Source organism: Triticum urartu, chromosome 4A (genome assembly GCF_056163025.1).
Source record: "Triticum urartu cultivar PI428250 chromosome 4A, HENAU_Tu73, whole genome shotgun sequence".
Classification (NCBI taxonomy): domain Eukaryota; kingdom Viridiplantae; phylum Streptophyta; class Magnoliopsida; order Poales; family Poaceae; genus Triticum; species Triticum urartu.
The window spans coordinates 541,168,860-541,188,578 of record NC_141876.1 but is presented as its reverse complement, the minus strand read 5'-3'; the positions used below and the strand labels follow the sequence as shown (position 1 = coordinate 541,188,578).

Sequence of the window (19,719 nt, the reverse complement as noted above, 5' to 3'; positions counted from 1 at the left end):
CCAGCGGAAGGTGGAGGAGGGCGTCGTGTCCAGAGATCTTGTTGCCCTGTCCATGTCTTGGGCGACCTGGGAAATCACAAGCTGCCTGCGCTCTGTATACCTGTCAAAGTTTCCGATGTCAGTAGTATGCACAATCGATCGATGCTTGTCAAACCTTGTTGCTTGCATCTTTCTCCCTCCACCCCAGCAGCCCAGAAACATGCACACATGCAAGTCTTCATCGGATAGACGCAGTTCATCTCTTGGAAGTTTGGCCACCAAAAACAAACACTCCTTGCATTTATTTTCGAAAGCCCCCCCCCCCCCCCCCCCCACCCCCCCACCACCACCCCCATCATGTTTCGTACCATACTATGATTGGAAACTATGGTCCAAAAATCTTCAAAGTATCCAAAAAGAAAGGCATGCTTGATTAGTAAGGCTCTGGACAACAATTTCTGGGTCAGGCAAATTGACATTACTCAGGGGCTCACTTTGGCACATATCCAGGAGTTTGCGGTCCTATGAAAGATGATTATTGATGTTGCTCTCAATCCTGATAGGAAGGACACCATATCCTGAAAATTCACTTCCAGTGGTGAATATTAGGCGGCTACGGCGTACATGGCACAATTCGGGGGCTTCTCAGTCCAACTGCTCCCACAATCTGAAGGAATTGGGCTCCCCCAGAATGCAAGGTCTTCACTTAGCTTATCATCCAAAACCGTGTCTGGACAGCGGGCCGATTACAACGGCGAGGATGGCCAAACTGTGGACTTTGTCCCCCTATGCAAACAAGTTCAATAGTCCGCCTCCCATCTTCTCTTCCAGTGTAGGTTCACTGCCCGCGTCTGGAACGAGGTGGTCGCCTGGCTCGGCATGCATGACCACTCGCCACTGATTTGGTGCCATCAAGACACGGTTCAAGACTGGTGGCTTAAGACGATCAACACTGGAGGGCATATCAAGAAAGCCATTGCATCCGTTCTGATGCTTGTCATGTGGGAAATGTGGAAGGAGCGGAACGCAAGACTCTTCCGCAACACGTCTTCACCGACCATCATTATTGTTGCTAAGATCAAAGAGAAGACCCATTTTTGGGCGTTGGCGGGAGCCAAACACCTGAGTGCGCTTATGTCGCGAGAGTAGTCTTTCTTTTTGCCGCTCTGCTGCTCTTGTCTAAACCTTCTTCTTAATTAATGAAAATGGTAAGTCATTTGCCTTGTTTCAAAAAAAAAACTTACATCAAAGCCGGCAAAGAAAAGGTCGAAGCTAATGACTTTCTTACATCAAAATCTGGTGTAAACTCCCCCGCAAACAAAAGTGTGTAAACTTCTAGCGGCGACTCGAGACAAAATCTTCATTTTTCTTGCGTATGATTATCCTTTTGTGGGATGATGACGCCAGTGGCGGAGCTACAACAAAGTTACATGGGTCATGGCCCGCGCATCTTTGTGGCATTTGCTCTTGTTACAACCTGCCTGTGGACCAAGAAAAGCCAGACGTGAGCAATCTCTTGCAGTTTGGCCCGCTCGGTTTTTTGTTGCAAGTTTCGAGGTGGCGGTGGCCCAGCATGCGACACATCTGGCTCCTGGTACAAGTGGAAGCATATGGCGTCGGGTGCATATGTCTCCCCATCGGCATCAACTAAGGCAACATCCGCCTCTATTCACACTGGGGACGTCGGGACAACAACCTTGGGGACGTGGCGGATGCTACATGTCAGTTTACGCAGGGGTGGAGTGACAATAGCTGAATCTGCAATATGACATAGCCAGCCTCCCGATGGTTTTGGTGATGGTCTGAGTGGGAATATATCTCATCCATCTGCTAGCGCCACTCCGACTTCGTGTGACTATCATAAGATCAATTATCAAGATGGTGAATAGCTTCATGTCCATGATGAAAACTTTATTCTGACATTTATTAGTCGGGCTTAGCAGTGATGAACTCGCGTCATTATCATGTTGAAGGTGTTATCTCCTTGTTGATGTGCTGACCTTCAATGGTCGATTTCGACAATCATGATACAAATCCTTGTCTTGACCATCTATGGACGGACATGATGACATTGGCGCAAGAGTATTTATCCCTTCTTGAAGGCATTATTGCAGAAAAGTCTGGTTAATTGTAGGTGTTACATTCATATCTTGTAATGATTCTATCGTAGCTGCATATGTTAGAGCATCTTCAATGCTGACCCGCAAATATGCTTCGGCATCCGTCTGCGGATAGGAGACCCGTCCACGGACACTGATGCATGAGCTGTTCATCGATCCAACGCTGCCCGCCACATCCCGCCCCAATTTTTTAGCCCGCACACTCAAATAGCCGAATATATATAGTCTACAATAGTTTAAATGTTCAAATGCAGCAGTAGTTCTACTTAAATAAGTTCAAATATTACACTCAAACATTGTTGTCCCCTTTAACCATCCACAGATGCTTAATCAGATCTTCCTTTAGCTACCTATTTGTTGATGCATTTAAACAAACTCTTCAAATATGGTCGGATTCTGATCAGAAAGTTCGATAGGATCACCCATGTTCTCAAATGACTTGTGGTAGCATCTTCACCCTCATCCTCCATGATCATGTTGTACATGATCACACAACAAGTCATCACCTCCGACAAGGTCTCCGCATCCCATTGTTTAGCTGGTCCACGAATACTGCAAAATGTGTGCATAATTTTAAATGCCCTCTCAACATTCTTTCTAGCTGCTTCCTGTCTTTGGGCAAAGTGAGCCTTTTTCTGGCCAACTAGGTTAGAGATGGTGTTGACAAACGTAGCTCACGGAGGATAGATACCGTCAACCAGATAGTAACCCATGTTGTAGTCATGCCCATTCACTGTGTAATGGCAAGAAGGAGTTTTTCCTCCAGCCAGCCCCGCAAACAATGGTGATTGCTGCAGCACATTGATGTCATTGTGAGACCCGGACACGCCAAAAAAAACATGCCAAATTCAAAGATCATGTGATGCAACATCTTCAAAAATGATGGTGGACTTCTTAACATGGACCTGATATTGCCCTTGTAGAGTTTTTGGGTAGTTCTTCCATTTCCATTGCATGCAGTCAAGAGATCCGAGCAAATCTGACCACCCTCTTACTTCTGAGATTGCCAAGAGCCTCTCGTGTCTACGACATTTGGTTCTCTCAGGTATTGAGATCCAAACATCGAGACCACGACAGTTGCAAACCTGACCATGTCATCCCCTCATGTGCTCTCAGACATCCGTAGGTACTCGTCCCATGAATCAGTGGTCGTGCCATATGCAAGCCTCCGCAGTGCGGCCGTGCAATTCTGGTAACCGAAGAACCCAATCCTTCCCATGGCGTCCTTCTTCAAGATGAAGTAGTCATCAAAGGACCAGACCCCATGGTAGAGATGATCGAAGACATTTTTGCGCATCCGAAACCATCTGTGAAAATTGTCAGCGAAGAGGACATCGGGGGCAAAGTAGTCGGACATCAGCATCAATTGGCCGCGAGCCCTGTTGCAGTTGAGCACTTGATGACCCTTGATCGATCCCTTGAAATTGAGAACATGCTCCTCCGCACGCTCCGCGTCTGCAAGGACCTCCTGTATCATTGCCGTCTCATACGTGTAGTCCTCCTCGTCGGACAAGCCGTCTGACAACTCAATGTAGTGTTCGTATATGTACTCCATATCCGAATCCATTGCTTCAAAGAAGAAGGGGCAAAAGAATTTAGCATGTGCATTTCACCGAACAGTTGCCGGGCATGGTGAGCACCGTATAAGCCGATGGTATCTGTGCGGCGGCCAGAGGAGAGATGTGGAACGGGCGGCGGAGAAGAAGAAGCACCGTAGGAGCAAGGTTTCATTCATAAAGAAAGTTTTGAATTGTTTCAGGATGCCCACAAAAGTGGCATTACTTATTTCCAGTCCAACTCCTCTTAAGCAAATTTTCTTTGGTCAAGATGCATTTTTCAGCATCAACCAAAGGAAGATCATTATCTTTAGTGGCATCTTCAACTTCCATATGAATCTGTAGCCCACAAGGTCAGTTTTTTCTGCAGCCATGCAAGTGTAATTATCTCATAGAAAGTCTTTGCTTGCCACTAAGATTCCACTTTACTGTGTCAGCTCCACCAGTTAAAATAATATCATTCACCATCATCTTCAACTTGTCCCACTGTTCAACACAGTATGACCACGGGATTTTTCTGAATTGCATTAACATTCAGTCTTAACCCTATGTACATTAATCTTCTTACAGTCTAGGGAATTTGTCTGCTGGATTTATCAGTCCACTCTTGACATCCTCCTAGGACAAGGTCTTGGATCTACCTACAATTCTTTCAGTGATTTGGTGAACTATACTTTTCACCTTCATGAGTCGCTGCCAGAAATGAGATCCGCCACTTGGGTTTTTAGTTACAGATAAGCTATGTTGCTGGAGGTATTTTATGCTCACCATCTGATGCCAGTCCTTGAGCGCTTTCTAATTTCAAATAACCATTTACACATCAAGGATTGGTTCAAACTTGTCAAATAAATATGATTCTATACATCACAATGATGTAATGATGTGTAGATGATAGGGCCTCCTTTTTATATTTTTCTCATACAAGGCTAATAAGTTTGCGATTGCTGTTAAATTGTTTTCTTTACCATCACTGTCATAAATTGCTAGCTAACTAAGGGGATTTTTCTAGTAATCATTGGTATGTGGGATCGCTTCTGTTAAAAGCAAGTATTCCAACTAACTGTTATACCTACGTATTGATGGGTCCAAATAAGTTCTTCCGGGTTGTGGCAATGCCAAAAAAAAGGTCGCATTGTCAATCAAGATCACCCAGCTTGTCCCATTAACGAAAAGAATTATTTAAGTATGAAACAATTTACCACATGATTCCTTGAATGATCATCGCCATCCTTTGTTAATTTTGTATGAGATTGTTGGCTTCTGGCTATTTGAAGTGTGAAACAAGTTAGTTTGGAGGAAATAACTACTATCTTTGATGGTTAGCTTTCGTGTGGTGGAACCAGCCCACCAAGGTTCAAGTCCTAGACTTAACATTGGTGCTCGTATTGTTCTGAATGTATTTCAAGTTTACCGACGATGTTCGTTCAGTGGGAGGAGACGTTCCCAGCGACTACGATGTGTCTTTGGTGACTTGGTCAATCTCATAATGTTGTGTCGGCTGAGTATCTCGAAAGTGCTCATGAGGTAGAGTGTGCATGTGCGTATATATGAGTATCTACGATTGTACCGATTGTATCGTGTTTAGAAAACACGTAGTTTTTCAGGTGATCGGAGCATGCAGTTATCTCTACTAAATTTTCAAACAACGTGTTAATTTTTAATATGCATCCATTATTATAGAATATAAGTTGCTCAGAATGACAACTTCGTATGTCCATACGAAAATTAGAGCTTTATATAGAATGCACATGTGAAACATATAGTATATTGAAATAAATGTTGGTCCCACTTGACAGCTAACTCATCTTTTGTTACAATACTCATCCTTTGTCGTAATGTTATTCATAGTATATAAGTAATGTAACCTTTTAATTCCGCGGAGTTTTCTCATTCGTTCTCATGCCAAAGCCAGAGAGCTACCGAACATGCCCTTAGTGTTATTCCAAGTGAACGCCAACCTCTGCATTCATGTGAACATTGACAAATGGGTCTCTCGTGTCAGGTTGCCAGACAGGACAACTGATGGTTTGAATAAGTTTAGATACCAACTCAAAATAAAATAAAAAAGAATTAGTTTGTGTCGCAAATCATGGTGTGCTGAGAAATTGGCCTAAAATGAAAACCAAAACAGTAAATGTTGTGATTTTGTTACAACAACAAACACACTGTGCGGCTGTCGCCAGTACAGCATCCTACATGCAATGGCAGTGAACTGGCAGCCTCCCAACCCGTAAATACTCGCCGTAATACTATCGAGCAAGGTCAACGTGGCAGCAGGTGGTTAACTCCCATCCCGTTCTTCACGCCTGCGCTGCCTCCCCACACCAGGTTCATCGAACCTGGACACTGTTTGACTCTCTTTCTCCCACTCTCCCTCTCTCTTTTCGCTTCTTCCTCCCCCAATCTTTTAAATAGTGATGAAGGCGCTGTCGTCGACCTCCTGACCCACAATCGCGTCCACGTTCGAGGCGACCCTCCACCATCCAATCTGCTGGAAGGTATAGTCCGAGCAGAACACTGGCGGGGCCCAGGAAAAGCCAGGAGGAAAAGGTCCGGAGCTCCACGAAGGTGCTCCCAGAGGAACAACACAGTAAGAAAGACCACTTGCTCCTTCTTTTCGATCTCTCTTTCGTTTATTTTTTTGCGAATTTTTTCCTTCCCTTTTGGCACAGCGAGGCAGGCAAAAAGCCCCACGGAAAAGTTCTTTTTCGACCGCGTGTTCGTAAAGGGTTTTAGTTCCTGCATTTGTTTATCACCTCCTCTCTGTTCTTTGTGTGCTTGTATTCTTTCTTCAGGCCTTCATTGTTCAGTTTTGAGTGATCTAGATGCTTTCTGGAATGTTAAACCGGAACCATTTTCCTTAGATTTGTGCGATAGGGTCACTGGATCGGATCACTAGGGTGACTTATTCTTCTGCTGTGTATTTTTATCATGGGTTTTAGAAAGAAATATCTTTGGGTTTTGACAGCGGAGTTCCTGTGATTTCTCATGAATGAATACCATTTCATCATGTATTCTAGTAGAAAAATGCCATTTTATCATGCATGTGTGGAACTTGGTGTACACAGAGCTGTTACTGTCTTACTGAACACTGTAGATGCTCCTATCCTGAAACTGTATTGAAAATAGCAGAGCACCACTGGGTCACCACTAGAACGAAAAGGCTAGCTGCAACGTGTGCCAGGGCCAAGGTACATTCGCAAGCGAGTGACTAGAGCCACCGAGAGTGCATGGAATCTATTAGGCAGAGGAGCACGTCGGTTGGTCTCTCTCAGCCTCTCGGCTGTGCATTTTAGGACCGTCCACCTGCATCAGGAACCCATCACATTAGCCTGCCTTTCGATCGGTTCTTTGACCAGGTTCATGCAAATGGCAGACCATTTTTCTTCCGGCGCTACTGCTAGTTGATTAAGGGAAATTAAACTAGTAGTTGATGGAACGATCGGGTTTCGCGATGACTAACTGTGCCGATCTCCAGTCTGATCCTGTACTTCTGCTGCCGCAGATCATGTTCAGACGGTGCATAGTTAGAGTTAACAACTGCATTATTACGGCCTGCCTAGTCTGTGAGAGGCAGCTTATTATAGCTTGCAATATGCCATTAGTAGTGGAACTTGTCCATAACTACTCCGTTTTAAGGAATTGTATTTTTTTTCCTTGTCGACTTGATCATTTTTTCCTTTTCTTCTTGAAACAACGGGCGTTCCTATCTTGTCGATGTCCAGTAAAGAAGCCTTCCAGCAAAAACCCTGTTACATTATCAATTTCATGTTGAATGAAATTGGGAGCGATGTTCCTCAATTCGATTTTTTTCAAGAAGGTGTCAAATAGTTCAGTACAGCAGAAAAAGAAAAAACTTGATCGATTGACCGCCTTCTAGAGCTACGCCAAAGATGAGCGTGTAACATGCAAAAGCATACGGCAGGGTAAAATAGCCACAGAATCCCCCAATTTTGCTTTTTCAGTGGCCAGTGCTCTTCTGAATTCTGAAGTTTCTGTTTGGCTTCTGAAGTCATAGCACATGCATTTGGGTAAGCCTAAATGTCAAAATTGCACAAGTCTAGCCCCCTTTATGTCATATACTTTCTATTTTTCATCGGAGTTTGATTGCGCATTAAGCCAACGTGTGCATGACTCGATGGTACAGGAAGGGAATCGTCCCTTTTCATCAGCTAGAAAAACTGGCAACGTTTCAAAACTGCAACTTGGTGAAGATTGGAGTATATCTTAATAAGTTACCCTGTTGGGGCACATCACACACACACATTTGCTCAGGTCCACTCTGGCCCATGTAGAGCTGAAAGCCAGTTTCATTGTTCCTTGTGTCACCTGTCACTGAAACCGTTTGATTGTTTTCGCAGAAATGATTTACAAGTTCAGCAAGTGATGAGCTGTGAGAATAACCTATTCATTAGGGTAGGCGTTTCCTGCGCTATGCTGAATGTGGTGCGATTTTCGACGCAGATTCATAATTTGCAGCTTAGCTTATCTCTTGGCCCTCCGATTAAAATATAGGGGTTGACCTTCATCGCGGCCGCAGCTTCTCTGCATCTATATATAATGGACATTCCCTAGCTTCTGAACAATCAACACAAAGCAGCAGGCCTTTGGCTGAGTGTCATCCTTGTGTATGTTTTCTTTCCTTGGTCCATCAAGTCTTCATTCATGGTTATGAATGATATGCAATGATCAGTGGTGTTGGCTGCTTCCATTCTTGATATATACTGTATTTCTTGTTGTTCATGCATAAGTTTCTGATTCCTTCCTTCAGTTCCGAAGAAAAACACCTATGGTCTTGGTTTTCCCTTGCTGTAAATTGTTTCATTCAGTCCAGAGCTTAGTTGCACCATGCATGCAGATGGATGGTCATGCATGTCCATGCGTGTGTGTGTGTGCTTTATTTGACTAGTACTAATGATTTCTCCGTCTGAAATACATGGAGAGTTAGCTTCAGTTTCGCAGTATATGCTAATTGTCTCGCCCGATGTAGATAGGGATTGATGTTCTCATTTCTCGCTCGCTGCCTTATTTCCAGACAGACGTATCCATCTGCACATAGGTGCAAGCAACGTCGGCAACAATGCCAAGAACCGTGTCGGACGGAGGCGAGGACTTTGACGGCGACGTCTCCAGCCAGACGGGGTCGCACCGTTACACAGACAGCAACAGCACCCACCACCACCACCACCATGGCTACAAGGTCGGGTTCCCGCCGGCGAAGGGCCTCCTCGCGGAGTTCGCAGATGGGGTGAAGGAGACATTCTTCGCCGACGATCCGCTGCGTGAGTACAAGGACCAACCGAGGTCCAAGAAGCTGTGGCTCAGCCTGGTGCACCTCTTCCCGGTGCTGGACTGGGCCAGGAGCTACAGCTTCGGCAAGTTCAAAGGGGACTTCGTCGCCGGCCTCACCATCGCCAGCCTCTGCATACCTCAGGTAACAAACTAGAAATCAAAGCTGCTCTCTTGTGTAGTGTAGTTGCATGCACAGGCAGCCCTTCAACGTACTCTGACTGACATGTGCTCTCTGATGGCATCTTACGCCAGGACATCGGTTATGCCAAGCTTGCCTTCCTGCCAGCACATGTTGGACTGTGTAAGTTCAACATACCTGTTAGCTTTTTCATTACTGATCAGATCTCAGAGTTCCAGTTTTGCTCCTACAAGTCTGCAACTATATATAATGATGATGAGAGTTTTTTGCTGATTTTCTTTTGCAGACAGTAGCTTCGTTCCGCCTTTGGTATACGCTATGATGGGCAGTTCCAGGGATATAGCCATAGGTCCGGTGGCCGTCGTGTCCCTGTTGCTTGGAACTCTCCTCCAGGAAGAGATCGATCCAGTCAAGAATCCGTATGAGTACAGCCGGCTGGCCTTCACCGCAACATTCTTCGCGGGGATCACTCAGGCGATGCTTGGATTCTTCAGGTGAGCATCCGTGGTCCTTGGCCCGTTGACCTGGCAGTTTCTGATGTCATATTGGCATGAACTCCAGAAAAGTTCATCTGCTTTACGTAGTCTCTGACCCGACTCGATCGATCTGCTGCAGGCTAGGGTTTATCATAGAGTTCCTGTCTCATGCAGCCATCGTTGGTTTCATGGCGGGTGCCGCCGTAACCATTGCCCTTCAGCAGCTCAAAGGCTTCCTTGGCATCAAAAAATTCACCAAGAAGTCTGATATCATCTCGGTCATGGAGTCAGTATGGGGAAATGTACACCATGGGGTAAGGATATTCAACCTTTTTTCTATTTTGTTACTTCTGTGATGACAAAAAAATGGTATTTCATCAGCTTACCCTTGCGTTGTTGATTCAGTGGAACTATCAGACGATATTGATTGGCGCATCCTTCTTGGCGTTTCTTCTAACTACCAAATACATCGTAAGATAAAATATTACATGCTCAGAATTGCATCTTGGTTCCCTTGACTATTTGTGATGATCATTCTGTTCCATTGGAATAATTCAGGCCAAGAAGAATAAGAAGCTCTTCTGGGTTTCTGCAATCGCCCCGCTCATTTCAGTTGTCATATCCACCTTCTGTGTGTTCATCACCCATGCAGACAAGCAGGGCGTTGCAATTGTAAGTCGCTATTTGACTACTCGCAACTTTTTGCCATCAGAAACTTCAGTTGTAAAAAATTAGTCGAAGATAACAATGTGGATCAATTACTGGATAATCGCAGGTCAAGGATATAAAGCAAGGCATCAATCCACCTTCATTTCATCTCATATATTGGTCTGGCCCATACTTGGCGAAAGGATTCAGAATTGGTGTAGTAGCTGGAATGGTTGCCCTTACGGTAACAAAAACTTCATTGACCTTTTAGTTTCATTTTTTTCCGAATAGATTTTTTAGAATATCCAACAATATGTCAAAACCAATGCAAACTTTATCAGGAAGCAATCGCAATTGGAAGAACATTTGCTGCCATGAAGGACTACCAAATAGATGGGAACAAAGAAATGGTAGCTCTAGGAACCATGAACATTGTTGGCTCAATGACTTCATGCTACGTGGCCACAGGTGATTGCTAATTTAGTAGAGAAAAGCCACATATCACATGCAAATATAGCATTGTACTGACAAGATATGTTTGCTGCAGGTTCTTTCTCGCGATCAGCAGTAAATTACATGGCTGGCTGCAAAACAGCAGTATCCAATGTTGTTATGGCAATTGTAGTGATGCTCACACTGTTGTTGATCACTCCATTGTTCAAGTACACGCCCAATGCCATTCTAGCTTCCATCATCATAAATGCAGTGGTTAGCCTAGTTGACTATGAGACGGCGTACCTTATCTGGAAGGTTGATAAAATGGATTTCGTGGCATTGCTAGGAGCATTCTTCGGGGTCGTATTTGCATCAGTGGAGTATGGCTTGCTCATTGCGGTGCGTGCTACTACAATTTCGGTCATGTTAATTACAACTGAATTTCTCCTACTGACATGGTTGATGATTGTGGATCTTGCATGAAATAGGTTGCAATATCTCTTGGAAAAATTCTTCTCCAAGTAACACGGCCGAGAACAGCTTTACTCGGCAACCTCCCAAGAACAACGATCTACAGGAATGTTGAACAATACCCAGAAGCTACCAAGGTGCCCGGGGTTATGATTGTCAGAGTGGACTCAGCTATCTACTTCACAAACTCCAATTATGTTAAAGAGAGGTAAACTTCCTTTCAACAAGATTTACTAATTTATATTATTCAGTGGCATCATTACTAGTATAGTAATTTATTATCGCATTTTCAGAATCCTGAGATGGCTGAGGGATGAGGAGGAACAACAGCAGGAACAGAAGTTGTCCAAAACAGAGTTTCTCATTGTTGAGCTATCTCGTAAGGAGACAATAGAATTACTATATTTTAGAATACGGAAATTAATATTTGATTTATTCATTGCTAAACACTGATCAACTAACTCTTCAACAGCGGTAACTGATATCGACACAAGTGGAATCCATGCTTTGGAAGAGTTGCTGAAAGCACTTGAAAAGCGCAAAATTCAGGTAAAATACCAAAAACTAGGATCAGAATTGTTTAACTTCTAGCTGCTACCGCAAGCATGTTCATGGAATAATCACTGAACAAAAATCCATGTGTGCAACTACAGCTGATCCTCGCCAATCCCGGGCCGGCAGTAATCCAGAAGCTGCGGTCAGCGAAATTCACAGACCTCATCGGCGACGACAAAATATTCCTGTCGGTCAGCGACGCAGTGAAGAAATTTGCTCCGAAGTCAGCCCTGAACGTCTGAAGAAGACGCGTCGAACGAAGCGATGTACAGGAGAAGCAGAGAGATGTGTTGGTGTGATTTTTATAGATCAAGGAATACAGAAGTACACGGCATAGTTCGTGCAAAGGTAAATAATGGAGGTGTGTGGAGTTGGGGCGCATCAGGTTCGCAAGATGTGGTTGGAGAAAAAAGGAGAAGATGGTGGCCTAGTTGGACATCTGCATCATCAGTGTGCGTGCTCGGGGTGTGCGTCGGCGAGCAGTTGGATGGAGGTTTATTTGATGATCCATCTTTGGGTTTTTTTGTCCAGTTTTTGGATCTGTACCACTGTATTTTGTTAGTGTTTGTACTTCAAGGCTTTATAAAGAGGTTTTGCATTTGGCTGAGTGGAATGGATACACTAAAGGTTCTGATACTACTCCGATAAGATGAGTTGCTTGCTTGTGCATTCTAGCTTTGAAACTTAATCCCTCATCGTATTCCTCATGCTCTAAAACTTAATCCCTCATTGTATTCATCATGCTCTAATCTAATTCCATAGTACTTTTTTTAGGAATTAAACTTTGTTCATCTAGCCGATCTCTCAAAAAAAAGCACAAAATTTTGCACACATTTCAAACATGCATTTAAACTATTTCAGTGCATAATTAAATGACAATATCACATTAACATCAAACATAACATACTTGAACAGTTCATTACCAAGTACATTTCCACTGCACCGACCTTAAATGAGCTAATGCATCACCAGATACTAGAAACATAAGAGGCTCCCGGTCGAACGGGATATTGATCAATGATCACCCCCACGCCGGAGGGGCTGACCTCGTCGTTATTGGCGGCGGGCCGATTCCACGCATCAGTCCTTGCAACATTCATTATCACAATGCCTGAATGGCGAGCACAAGATTTTGGTAGAGGTACGCAGGCAGCTTCACAGCATATACCAAAAATCGCTTCCTTCGAATGAGATCGGCTCATACGCACAAGGTTAACTGGGAGGAAGAAAATACGGAACGGTTCGCTCCGGGGCATCGCTCCCCGGGTTACGCCAGGAGCCAAGCCCTAGCACTGCCGCTAGCCATCATTTGTTGTGGCCTCCCCTGCCGTTGACCTCTACCGCGGTGGCGGCAAGCCCTATCTCCGAAGGGGTGGGGGGCTCCCCTAGGCGCAGTCCATAAGGTGGAGGTTGGCCAGTGTGAGGCGCGCTGACGGGGAAAACGAAGGAAGGGCGACGACCCTAGTGGTCTTCTCCCATCCAACTCGCCGATCTTCCTACTGCTGGTCGTCCTCGATCTGGCTGCTGACGAGTTCCAGACTCCTCCATCGGTGGTCTTCACGCATTGATGGATGACATCTGGATCAAATGGGATCCGGTCGTGCACGTTCGGAAACATCAGCCTGTGCAGCTTCAAAGGGGCACATCGTGAAGCTCCGCTTTCTGTTGACACCATGGGGTATGTCGACATCAGCATCTACGTCGTGATCTCCACGATGTTGACAGAGGTGGGAAATGTCAAGGTGGCTACGATTGGAACACCAGAAGGTCTCGATGGCTCATGTCGAGTTCGAGACTGCTAAGTAATGGCGAGGCATGGTCTTGGATGCGATGAAGATAATGCTTCACAGGCCGTTATGCGGGCACGGTTCTGCTGTGGGACCGAACGTGTGATGCCTGTGAGCCAGTTGATTAGTGATTTGCAACAGCAGCCTCAACAAGCGGAGGCGGCGGCACTAGGGGACTTCAATTTTATTGGTGCTACTCGAGTACAAGTCTCGATTTCCAAGGTGAATACCCTAGGTCTGACCTTCATTGGTTGTACCTAGCAATGTCAATCAGTCAATCGCTCCCTTGTTGAAGGCATTTTCCGGAGAGTTCAGACTTTCTCCAGGGCGGAAACCTTAGACCCGTTGATCGGCGACGACAACGCTTGTGCACTGTTCCCTAGAGGTGTCGCTTTTGCAGAGCCTTTTTGTAGTTCAGGCGCTGTCATTAGTGGCGGTTTGGGTTCAGCTGCTGTTCCCTCTGTCAAAAAACGCACAAGGTTAACTCATGACTAAATTATTAGCTCTAGCCTACAAATAGAATAGACCTATTTATTTACTAGAGCTGGTAAGGATTTCCTCCAAATATTTGATCCATGGCTGAGGGAAGCACAACATTACAACACAGCAATACATCATTGACAACGCTGCCTTGTGTAGGCATGCAGTTACTCATCCTTTCCATGGCTGTTCAAGTGGCCTATTGATCAAAGTCATAAAGGGGATAAAATATACTCCCTTTGTAAACTAATATAAGACGTTTTAGACCACTACTTTAATGATTTAAAGTGTCTTATATACTAGGTGATTTTTCCGCGCGTTGCGCCGGGAATTTAAAGATTAATTTCAGATAAATCATGAATGAAGAAAATGATCTAAATCAAAAGATTTTTTAAGGTAGAAATATTTCATACTTGCACTGTTTGAACAAAGAGTATGCATACTTGCACTGGGTGTGAACAAAGAGTATGCATGAGGTTTGCACAAGGCTGCAAAATAGTGTTAGTGGATGCTGACATGGCACATTTGGTGACATGGAAGGCAGCATGTTGAGAGAATTAGAGTTAGTGGAGATAAACTATTTAGGAATAGTAGATTAGTTTAAAGAGGAAGTACTAGTTTGTTAACACTACTTGTGGACTTGTAAACAAGCGCCCCTGCTTATGGCAAGGTACAACATACTCTACTTAATAAGGTGCCTCATGGACTACGCCAGACCCCAATAATGCAGTTGTTAATTCTAATTATGCACCGTCAGAACATGATCTGCAGCAGGATCAGACTGGAGATCGACACAGCCAGTCGTTGCAAAAACAGATCGATTGCTTAATGCAGCAGGATCAGACTGGAGATCGACAAAGCTAGTCGTCGCAGAAATAGATCGATTGCTTAACTACCAGTTGATGAGATGCTGCTATATTTTATCCCCTTTATGACTCTGATCAATAGGCCGCTTGAACAGCCTTGGAAAGGATGAGTGTGTAACTGCATGCATACACAAGGCAGGGTAAACAGCAACTAGCCAGGTTATGATATGATGTCTTGATAAACTGATGAAAGCCACCAGGGAGTGCTCATAGCCAGTCTGCTTGTTCAGCAGATGCACATTCTTTCAACACCGGTTGTGTTCTGCAAAATAATTTACAAGTTGAGCGAGTGATGAGCTGTGAGAATAACCAGTCCATCAGGTAGGTGTTTCCTGCATGCGCAATGTTTAATATGGCACAATCCTCGACGCAGATTCATAATTTGCAGTGCTCATTAATCAAAAAAGAGGGGTTGACCTTTGATGGTAACGGGAGCTTCTCCGCATCTATGTATAATGAGCATTCCCTAGCTTCTGAACAATCAACACAAAAGCAGCAGTACTTTTCATCGCTGTGTAGGTTCTCCTTCCTTCCTCCATTCTTCATTGTTTTGAATGATACATTGGTCCTGTTGGGTGCTCCATTCTTGATATACATTGCTGTCCATGCATAAGTTTTGAATTCCTTCCTTCGGTTCTGAAGAATTACATTTCTGGTCTTGGTTTTGTTTCTGTAGATACTAGAACTGAGACCTTAGTTGCACCATGCATGTAGCTGGTAATCGTGCTTGTTCATGCGTTTGTGTGTGCCTGTTCATGGATGTTTAACTTCAGTTCTCACTGCTTCATTTACAAATAGACGTTCCCTTCCTCGCACCAACGTGCAGTGCAAACAACTTCGGCGACAATGCCGAGAACCATTTTGGACGGAGGTGAAGACTTCAATGGCGACATCTCCAGGACAGGGTCACACCACCAGACAGACGACCATGGCTACAAAGTCAGGTTCCCGCCGGCGAAGGGCCTCTTCACGGAGTTAGCCGAAGGGGTGAAGGAGACCTTCTTTCCTGACGACCCACTGCGGGAGTACAAGGACCAGCCGAGGTCCAAGAAGCTGTGGTTCGGCCTGGTGCACCTCTTTCCGGTGCTGGACTGGGCCAGGAGCTACACCTTTGGCATGTTCAAGGGGGACTTCATCGCCGGCCTCACCATCGCCAGCCTCTGCATACCTCAGGTAACAAACTAGCAAACTTCGCAAAGCAGCACCGTAGCCTCCACTGGCTTGTCAACGTACTCTGACATGTGCTCCCTCATGGTATCTTACACCAGGACATTGGTTATGCACAGCTTGCTTTCCTGCCAGCACATGTTGGGCTCTGTAAGTTCAGCATACATTTTCATCATTGTTGAGATCTCAGGATTTCCAGTTTTGCTCCTGCAAGTCTGCAACTATAATGACCAGAGTGTTGCTGATTTTTCATTTGCAGACAGTAGCTTCGTTCCACCTCTGATATACGCTGCGATGGGCACTTCCAGGGACATAGCCATCGGTCCAGCAGCCGTCCTGTCGCTATTGCTCGGGACTCTTCTCCAGGAAGAGATCAATCCGGTTAAGAATCCACATGAGTACAGCAGGCTGGCGTTCACCGCGACATTCTTCGCAGGGATCACTCAGGCAATGCTCGGATTCTTCAGGTGAGCGTGCGTGGTCCCTGGTTTACTGACCTGCCACTTCCAGTTTATGATGTCATATTGGCATGAACACCTGGAACTCTCTGAACTGACTCGATTGATCTGCTGCAGGCTAGGGTTTATCATAGAGTTCTTGTCTCATGCAGCCATCGTTGGTTTCATGGCGGGTGCAGCCATTACCATTGGCCTTCAGCAGCTGAAAGGCTTCCTTGGCATCGCAAAATTCACCAAGCAGTCTGACATCATCTCGGTCATGGAATCGGTATGGGGAAATATACAACACGGGGTAAGAATATCCTACCTTCCATATATTCTGTTACTCCTGTCATGAAGACCAATATCTCATCAACTTGTCCTTGTGCTGTTGTTGATTCAGTGTAACTGGCAGACGATATTGATTGGAGCATCCTTCCTGGCGTTTCTTCTAACAACCAAATACATTGTAAGATAGAGTACCAGTACATTTCAAAATTTCATCTTGGTTCTCCTCGAACTATTTGTGATGATCATGCTGTTCCATTGGGACAATTCAGGCCAAGAAGAATAAAAAGCTCTTCTGGGTTTCTGCAATCGCTCCGCTCATTTCAGTGATCGTATCCACATTCTGTGTGTTCATCACCCGTGCAGACAAGCAGGGTGTTGCAATTGTAAGTCAACTTGAGTACTCGCAACTTCTGCCATCAGAAATTTCAGTAGTAACAAATTAATTGAAGATAACTATGTGGATTAATTACTGGATAATTGCAGGTCAAGGATATAAAGCAAGGCATCAATCTACCTTCATTTCATCTCATATATTGGTCTGGCCCATACTTAGCTAAAGGATTCAGAATTGGTGTAGTGGCCGGAATGGTCGGCTTAACGGTAACAAAACCTTTGATGGCCTTTTTAGTTTCAATTGCATGGATTTTTTTTAGCATACCCAACAATCTGTCAAAACCAATGCAAACTTTTTTAGGAAGCAATCGCAATTGGAAGAACATTTGCTGCCATGAAGGACTATCAAATAGATGGGAATAAAGAAATGCTGGCCCTAGGAACGATGAACATTGTTGGTTCAATGACTTCATGCTACGTAGGCACAGGTGACTACATTTTTAGAAGAAAAGGTACATACTCCATACAAATATAGCATTCTACTGACAAGATATGCTCCCTTCAGGTTCTATGTCGCGATCAGCAGTCAATTACATGGCTGGCTGCAAAACAGCAGTATCCAATGTTGTTATGGCAATTGTAGTGATGCTTACGCTGTTGTTGATCACTCCATTGTTCAAGTACACGCCCAATGCCATTCTAGCTTCTATCATCATAAATGCAGTGGTTAGCCTAGTTGACTACGAAGCGGCGTACCTTATCTGGAAGGTTGATAAAATGGACTTCATGGCATTGCTAGGAGCATTCTTTGGGGTCGTATTTGCATCAGTGGAGTACGGCTTGCTCATTGCGGTGTGAACTACTACAATTTTTTGTCATGTTAATTACAGCTGAATCCTCCTACTGACATGGCTGATGATTCTGGATCTTGCATGGAATAGGTTGCAATATCTCTTGGCAAAATTCTTCTCCAAGTAACACGGCCAAGAACAGCTTTACTCGGTAACCTTCCAAGGACAACAATCTACACGAATGTTGAACAATACCCAGAGGCTAGCAAGGTACCCGGGGTTATGATTGTCAGAGTGGACTCAGCCATCTACTTCACAAACTCCAATTATGTTAAAGAGAGGTAAACTTCTTTTACAAGATTTAATGATTTATTGGCATGATTACTAGTATAGGAACTTATATCCTATTTTCAGAATCCTGAGATGGCTGAGAGACGAGGAGGAACAACAGCAGGAACAGAAGCTGTCCAAAACAGAGTTTCTCATTGTTGAGCTATCTCGTAAGGAGACAATGGATTTACTGTATTTTATAATAACAAAGTTACCAATTAATTAGTTGCTTTTTTGCTATCAGTTTATAACACTGATCTACTAACACTTCAACAGCGGTGACTGACATCGACACAGGTGGAATCCATGCCTTGGAGGAGTTGTTGAAAGCACTTGAAAAGCGCAAAATTCAGGTAAAATACCAAAAACTATGATCAGAATTGCACAGCTACTAGCTGCTACCGCAAGAATGTTCATGGAGAAACACTTTACTAAGAAAGAAAAATCCATGTGTGCCACTTACAGCTGATCCTCGCCAATCCCGGGTCAGCAGTGATCCAGAAGCTGCAGTCAGCAAAATTCACGAAGCTCATCGGCGACGACAAGATATTCCTGTCCGTAGGCGACGCGGTGAAGAAATTTGCTCCGAAGTCAGCCCTGAACGTGTGAAGAAAATGCGCCTCACAAAGTGATGTACAGGCAAAGCAAAGATATGTGTTGATGCTGTTTTTATAGAGCAAGGAGCATACATGGCATAGCCTGTGCAAAGGTAAATAATGGAGGTGGTCAGAGTTGGAGCACATCAGGTTTGCAAGATGTGGTTGGAGGAAAAGGAGGAGATGGTGGCCTAGCTGGACATCTACATCAGTGTATGTGGTCATGGTGTGTGCCGGAGAGCAGTTGGATGGAGGTTCATATCATGATCCATCTTTGGGGTAATTTTTCTCCCCGGTCTTGGATCCACACCTCTGTATCTTGTTAGTGTTTGTACTTCAAGTTGAAGGCTTCATAAAGAGGTTTGAAATTTTGGCCCAGTGGTATGATGCACTAGATTGCGAGGCATGCTCGAACTTGTGTGAATAACAAGGATAGTAAAGGTTTCAACACTGTACTATGATAAGATGAGTTGCTTGCCTGCGCATTCCAGCTCTGGGGTATTGAACCAAACAGATGGTGTGCATGTGTGAACCTTGCTATTGACTGGCAAATGGCAATGCCATGCATTTGTAAGCTGTCGAGTGCTCTCTGTTGCCACAGAACTACAGAAGGCATACGGATGCTTAGTATAGTATATGCTTACTCAAATTTGCTTGACCACGGCAGCTAGGCGCAGAGACAAGTGAGCTCACCGTCTCCGTCCGGATTATCCTTCGCCGCCGCCGCCCCTGCTCCGTTCAGGACGAGATCAATCGTCGCCGCCGTCCGCTTTCCGACGCTACCCAGTAGGAAGCAGCAGACGCGCTTGCTCGGCAGGACGAGACAACAGCGGCTGGCTCGCCTGCGCCGCCAACGCCTCGGCTGCCACGGTGGCGCCCGTGCCGTGCGGCCGACCGCCGACGAGCCCCGTGGTCACTATTTGGGCCTACGTTTTCCGCTCTGTAGTACTGTAAGTTTGGGCCTGAGAGT

The 19,719-nt window shown here is 44.9% G+C and overlaps 2 protein-coding genes and 1 long non-coding RNA gene across 6 annotated transcripts; 2 read left to right on the top strand and 1 right to left on the bottom strand.

The window, feature by feature from the left end:
- The first annotated feature begins 6,094 nt into the window (after nt 1-6,094).
- Nucleotides 6,095-12,278, top strand: LOC125552599 (sulfate transporter 1.2). Of its 2 annotated transcripts, none has more exons than XM_048716202.2 (14): nt 6,095-6,245; nt 8,691-9,089; nt 9,200-9,248; nt 9,373-9,580; nt 9,702-9,876; nt 9,968-10,033; nt 10,121-10,234; nt 10,338-10,454; nt 10,552-10,678; nt 10,758-11,044; nt 11,134-11,324; nt 11,410-11,495; nt 11,589-11,665; nt 11,770-12,278. In XM_048716202.2, exons 2-14 carry the CDS (start codon nt 8,736-8,738, stop codon nt 11,911-11,913), a joined length of 1,995 nt encoding a protein of 664 aa, XP_048572159.1. In that variant the 5' UTR covers nt 6,095-6,245; nt 8,691-8,735; the 3' UTR covers nt 11,914-12,278. The 2 variants fall into 2 exon arrangements, with proteins under 2 accessions (XP_048572159.1, XP_048572158.1); XM_048716201.2 differs by lacking the exon at nt 6,095-6,245 and adding an exon at nt 8,154-8,283.
- A 321-nt stretch (nt 12,279-12,599) lies between these two features.
- LOC125552602 (uncharacterized) lies at nt 12,600-19,700 on the bottom strand. Of its 3 annotated transcripts, XR_007303691.2 has the most exons (5): nt 19,443-19,700; nt 19,228-19,352; nt 18,617-18,750; nt 17,214-17,365; nt 13,931-17,109 (listed from the first exon to the last, which is right to left on the bottom strand). It is a non-coding gene; the product is annotated as an uncharacterized LOC125552602 (long non-coding RNA). The 3 variants fall into 3 exon arrangements; XR_015601557.1 differs by lacking the exons at nt 13,931-17,109; nt 17,214-17,365 and adding an exon at nt 12,600-13,918; XR_015601556.1 differs by lacking the exon at nt 17,214-17,365.
- Nucleotides 15,651-19,212, top strand: LOC125552600 (sulfate transporter 1.2). Its single transcript, XM_048716203.2, has 13 exons — nt 15,651-15,977; nt 16,073-16,121; nt 16,231-16,438; nt 16,547-16,721; nt 16,812-16,877; nt 16,969-17,082; nt 17,183-17,299; nt 17,394-17,520; nt 17,598-17,884; nt 17,974-18,164; nt 18,238-18,323; nt 18,430-18,506; nt 18,619-19,212. Exons 1-13 carry the CDS (start codon nt 15,651-15,653, stop codon nt 18,760-18,762), a joined length of 1,968 nt encoding a protein of 655 aa, XP_048572160.2. The 3' UTR covers nt 18,763-19,212.
- Nucleotides 19,701-19,719: the final 19 nt, after the last annotated feature.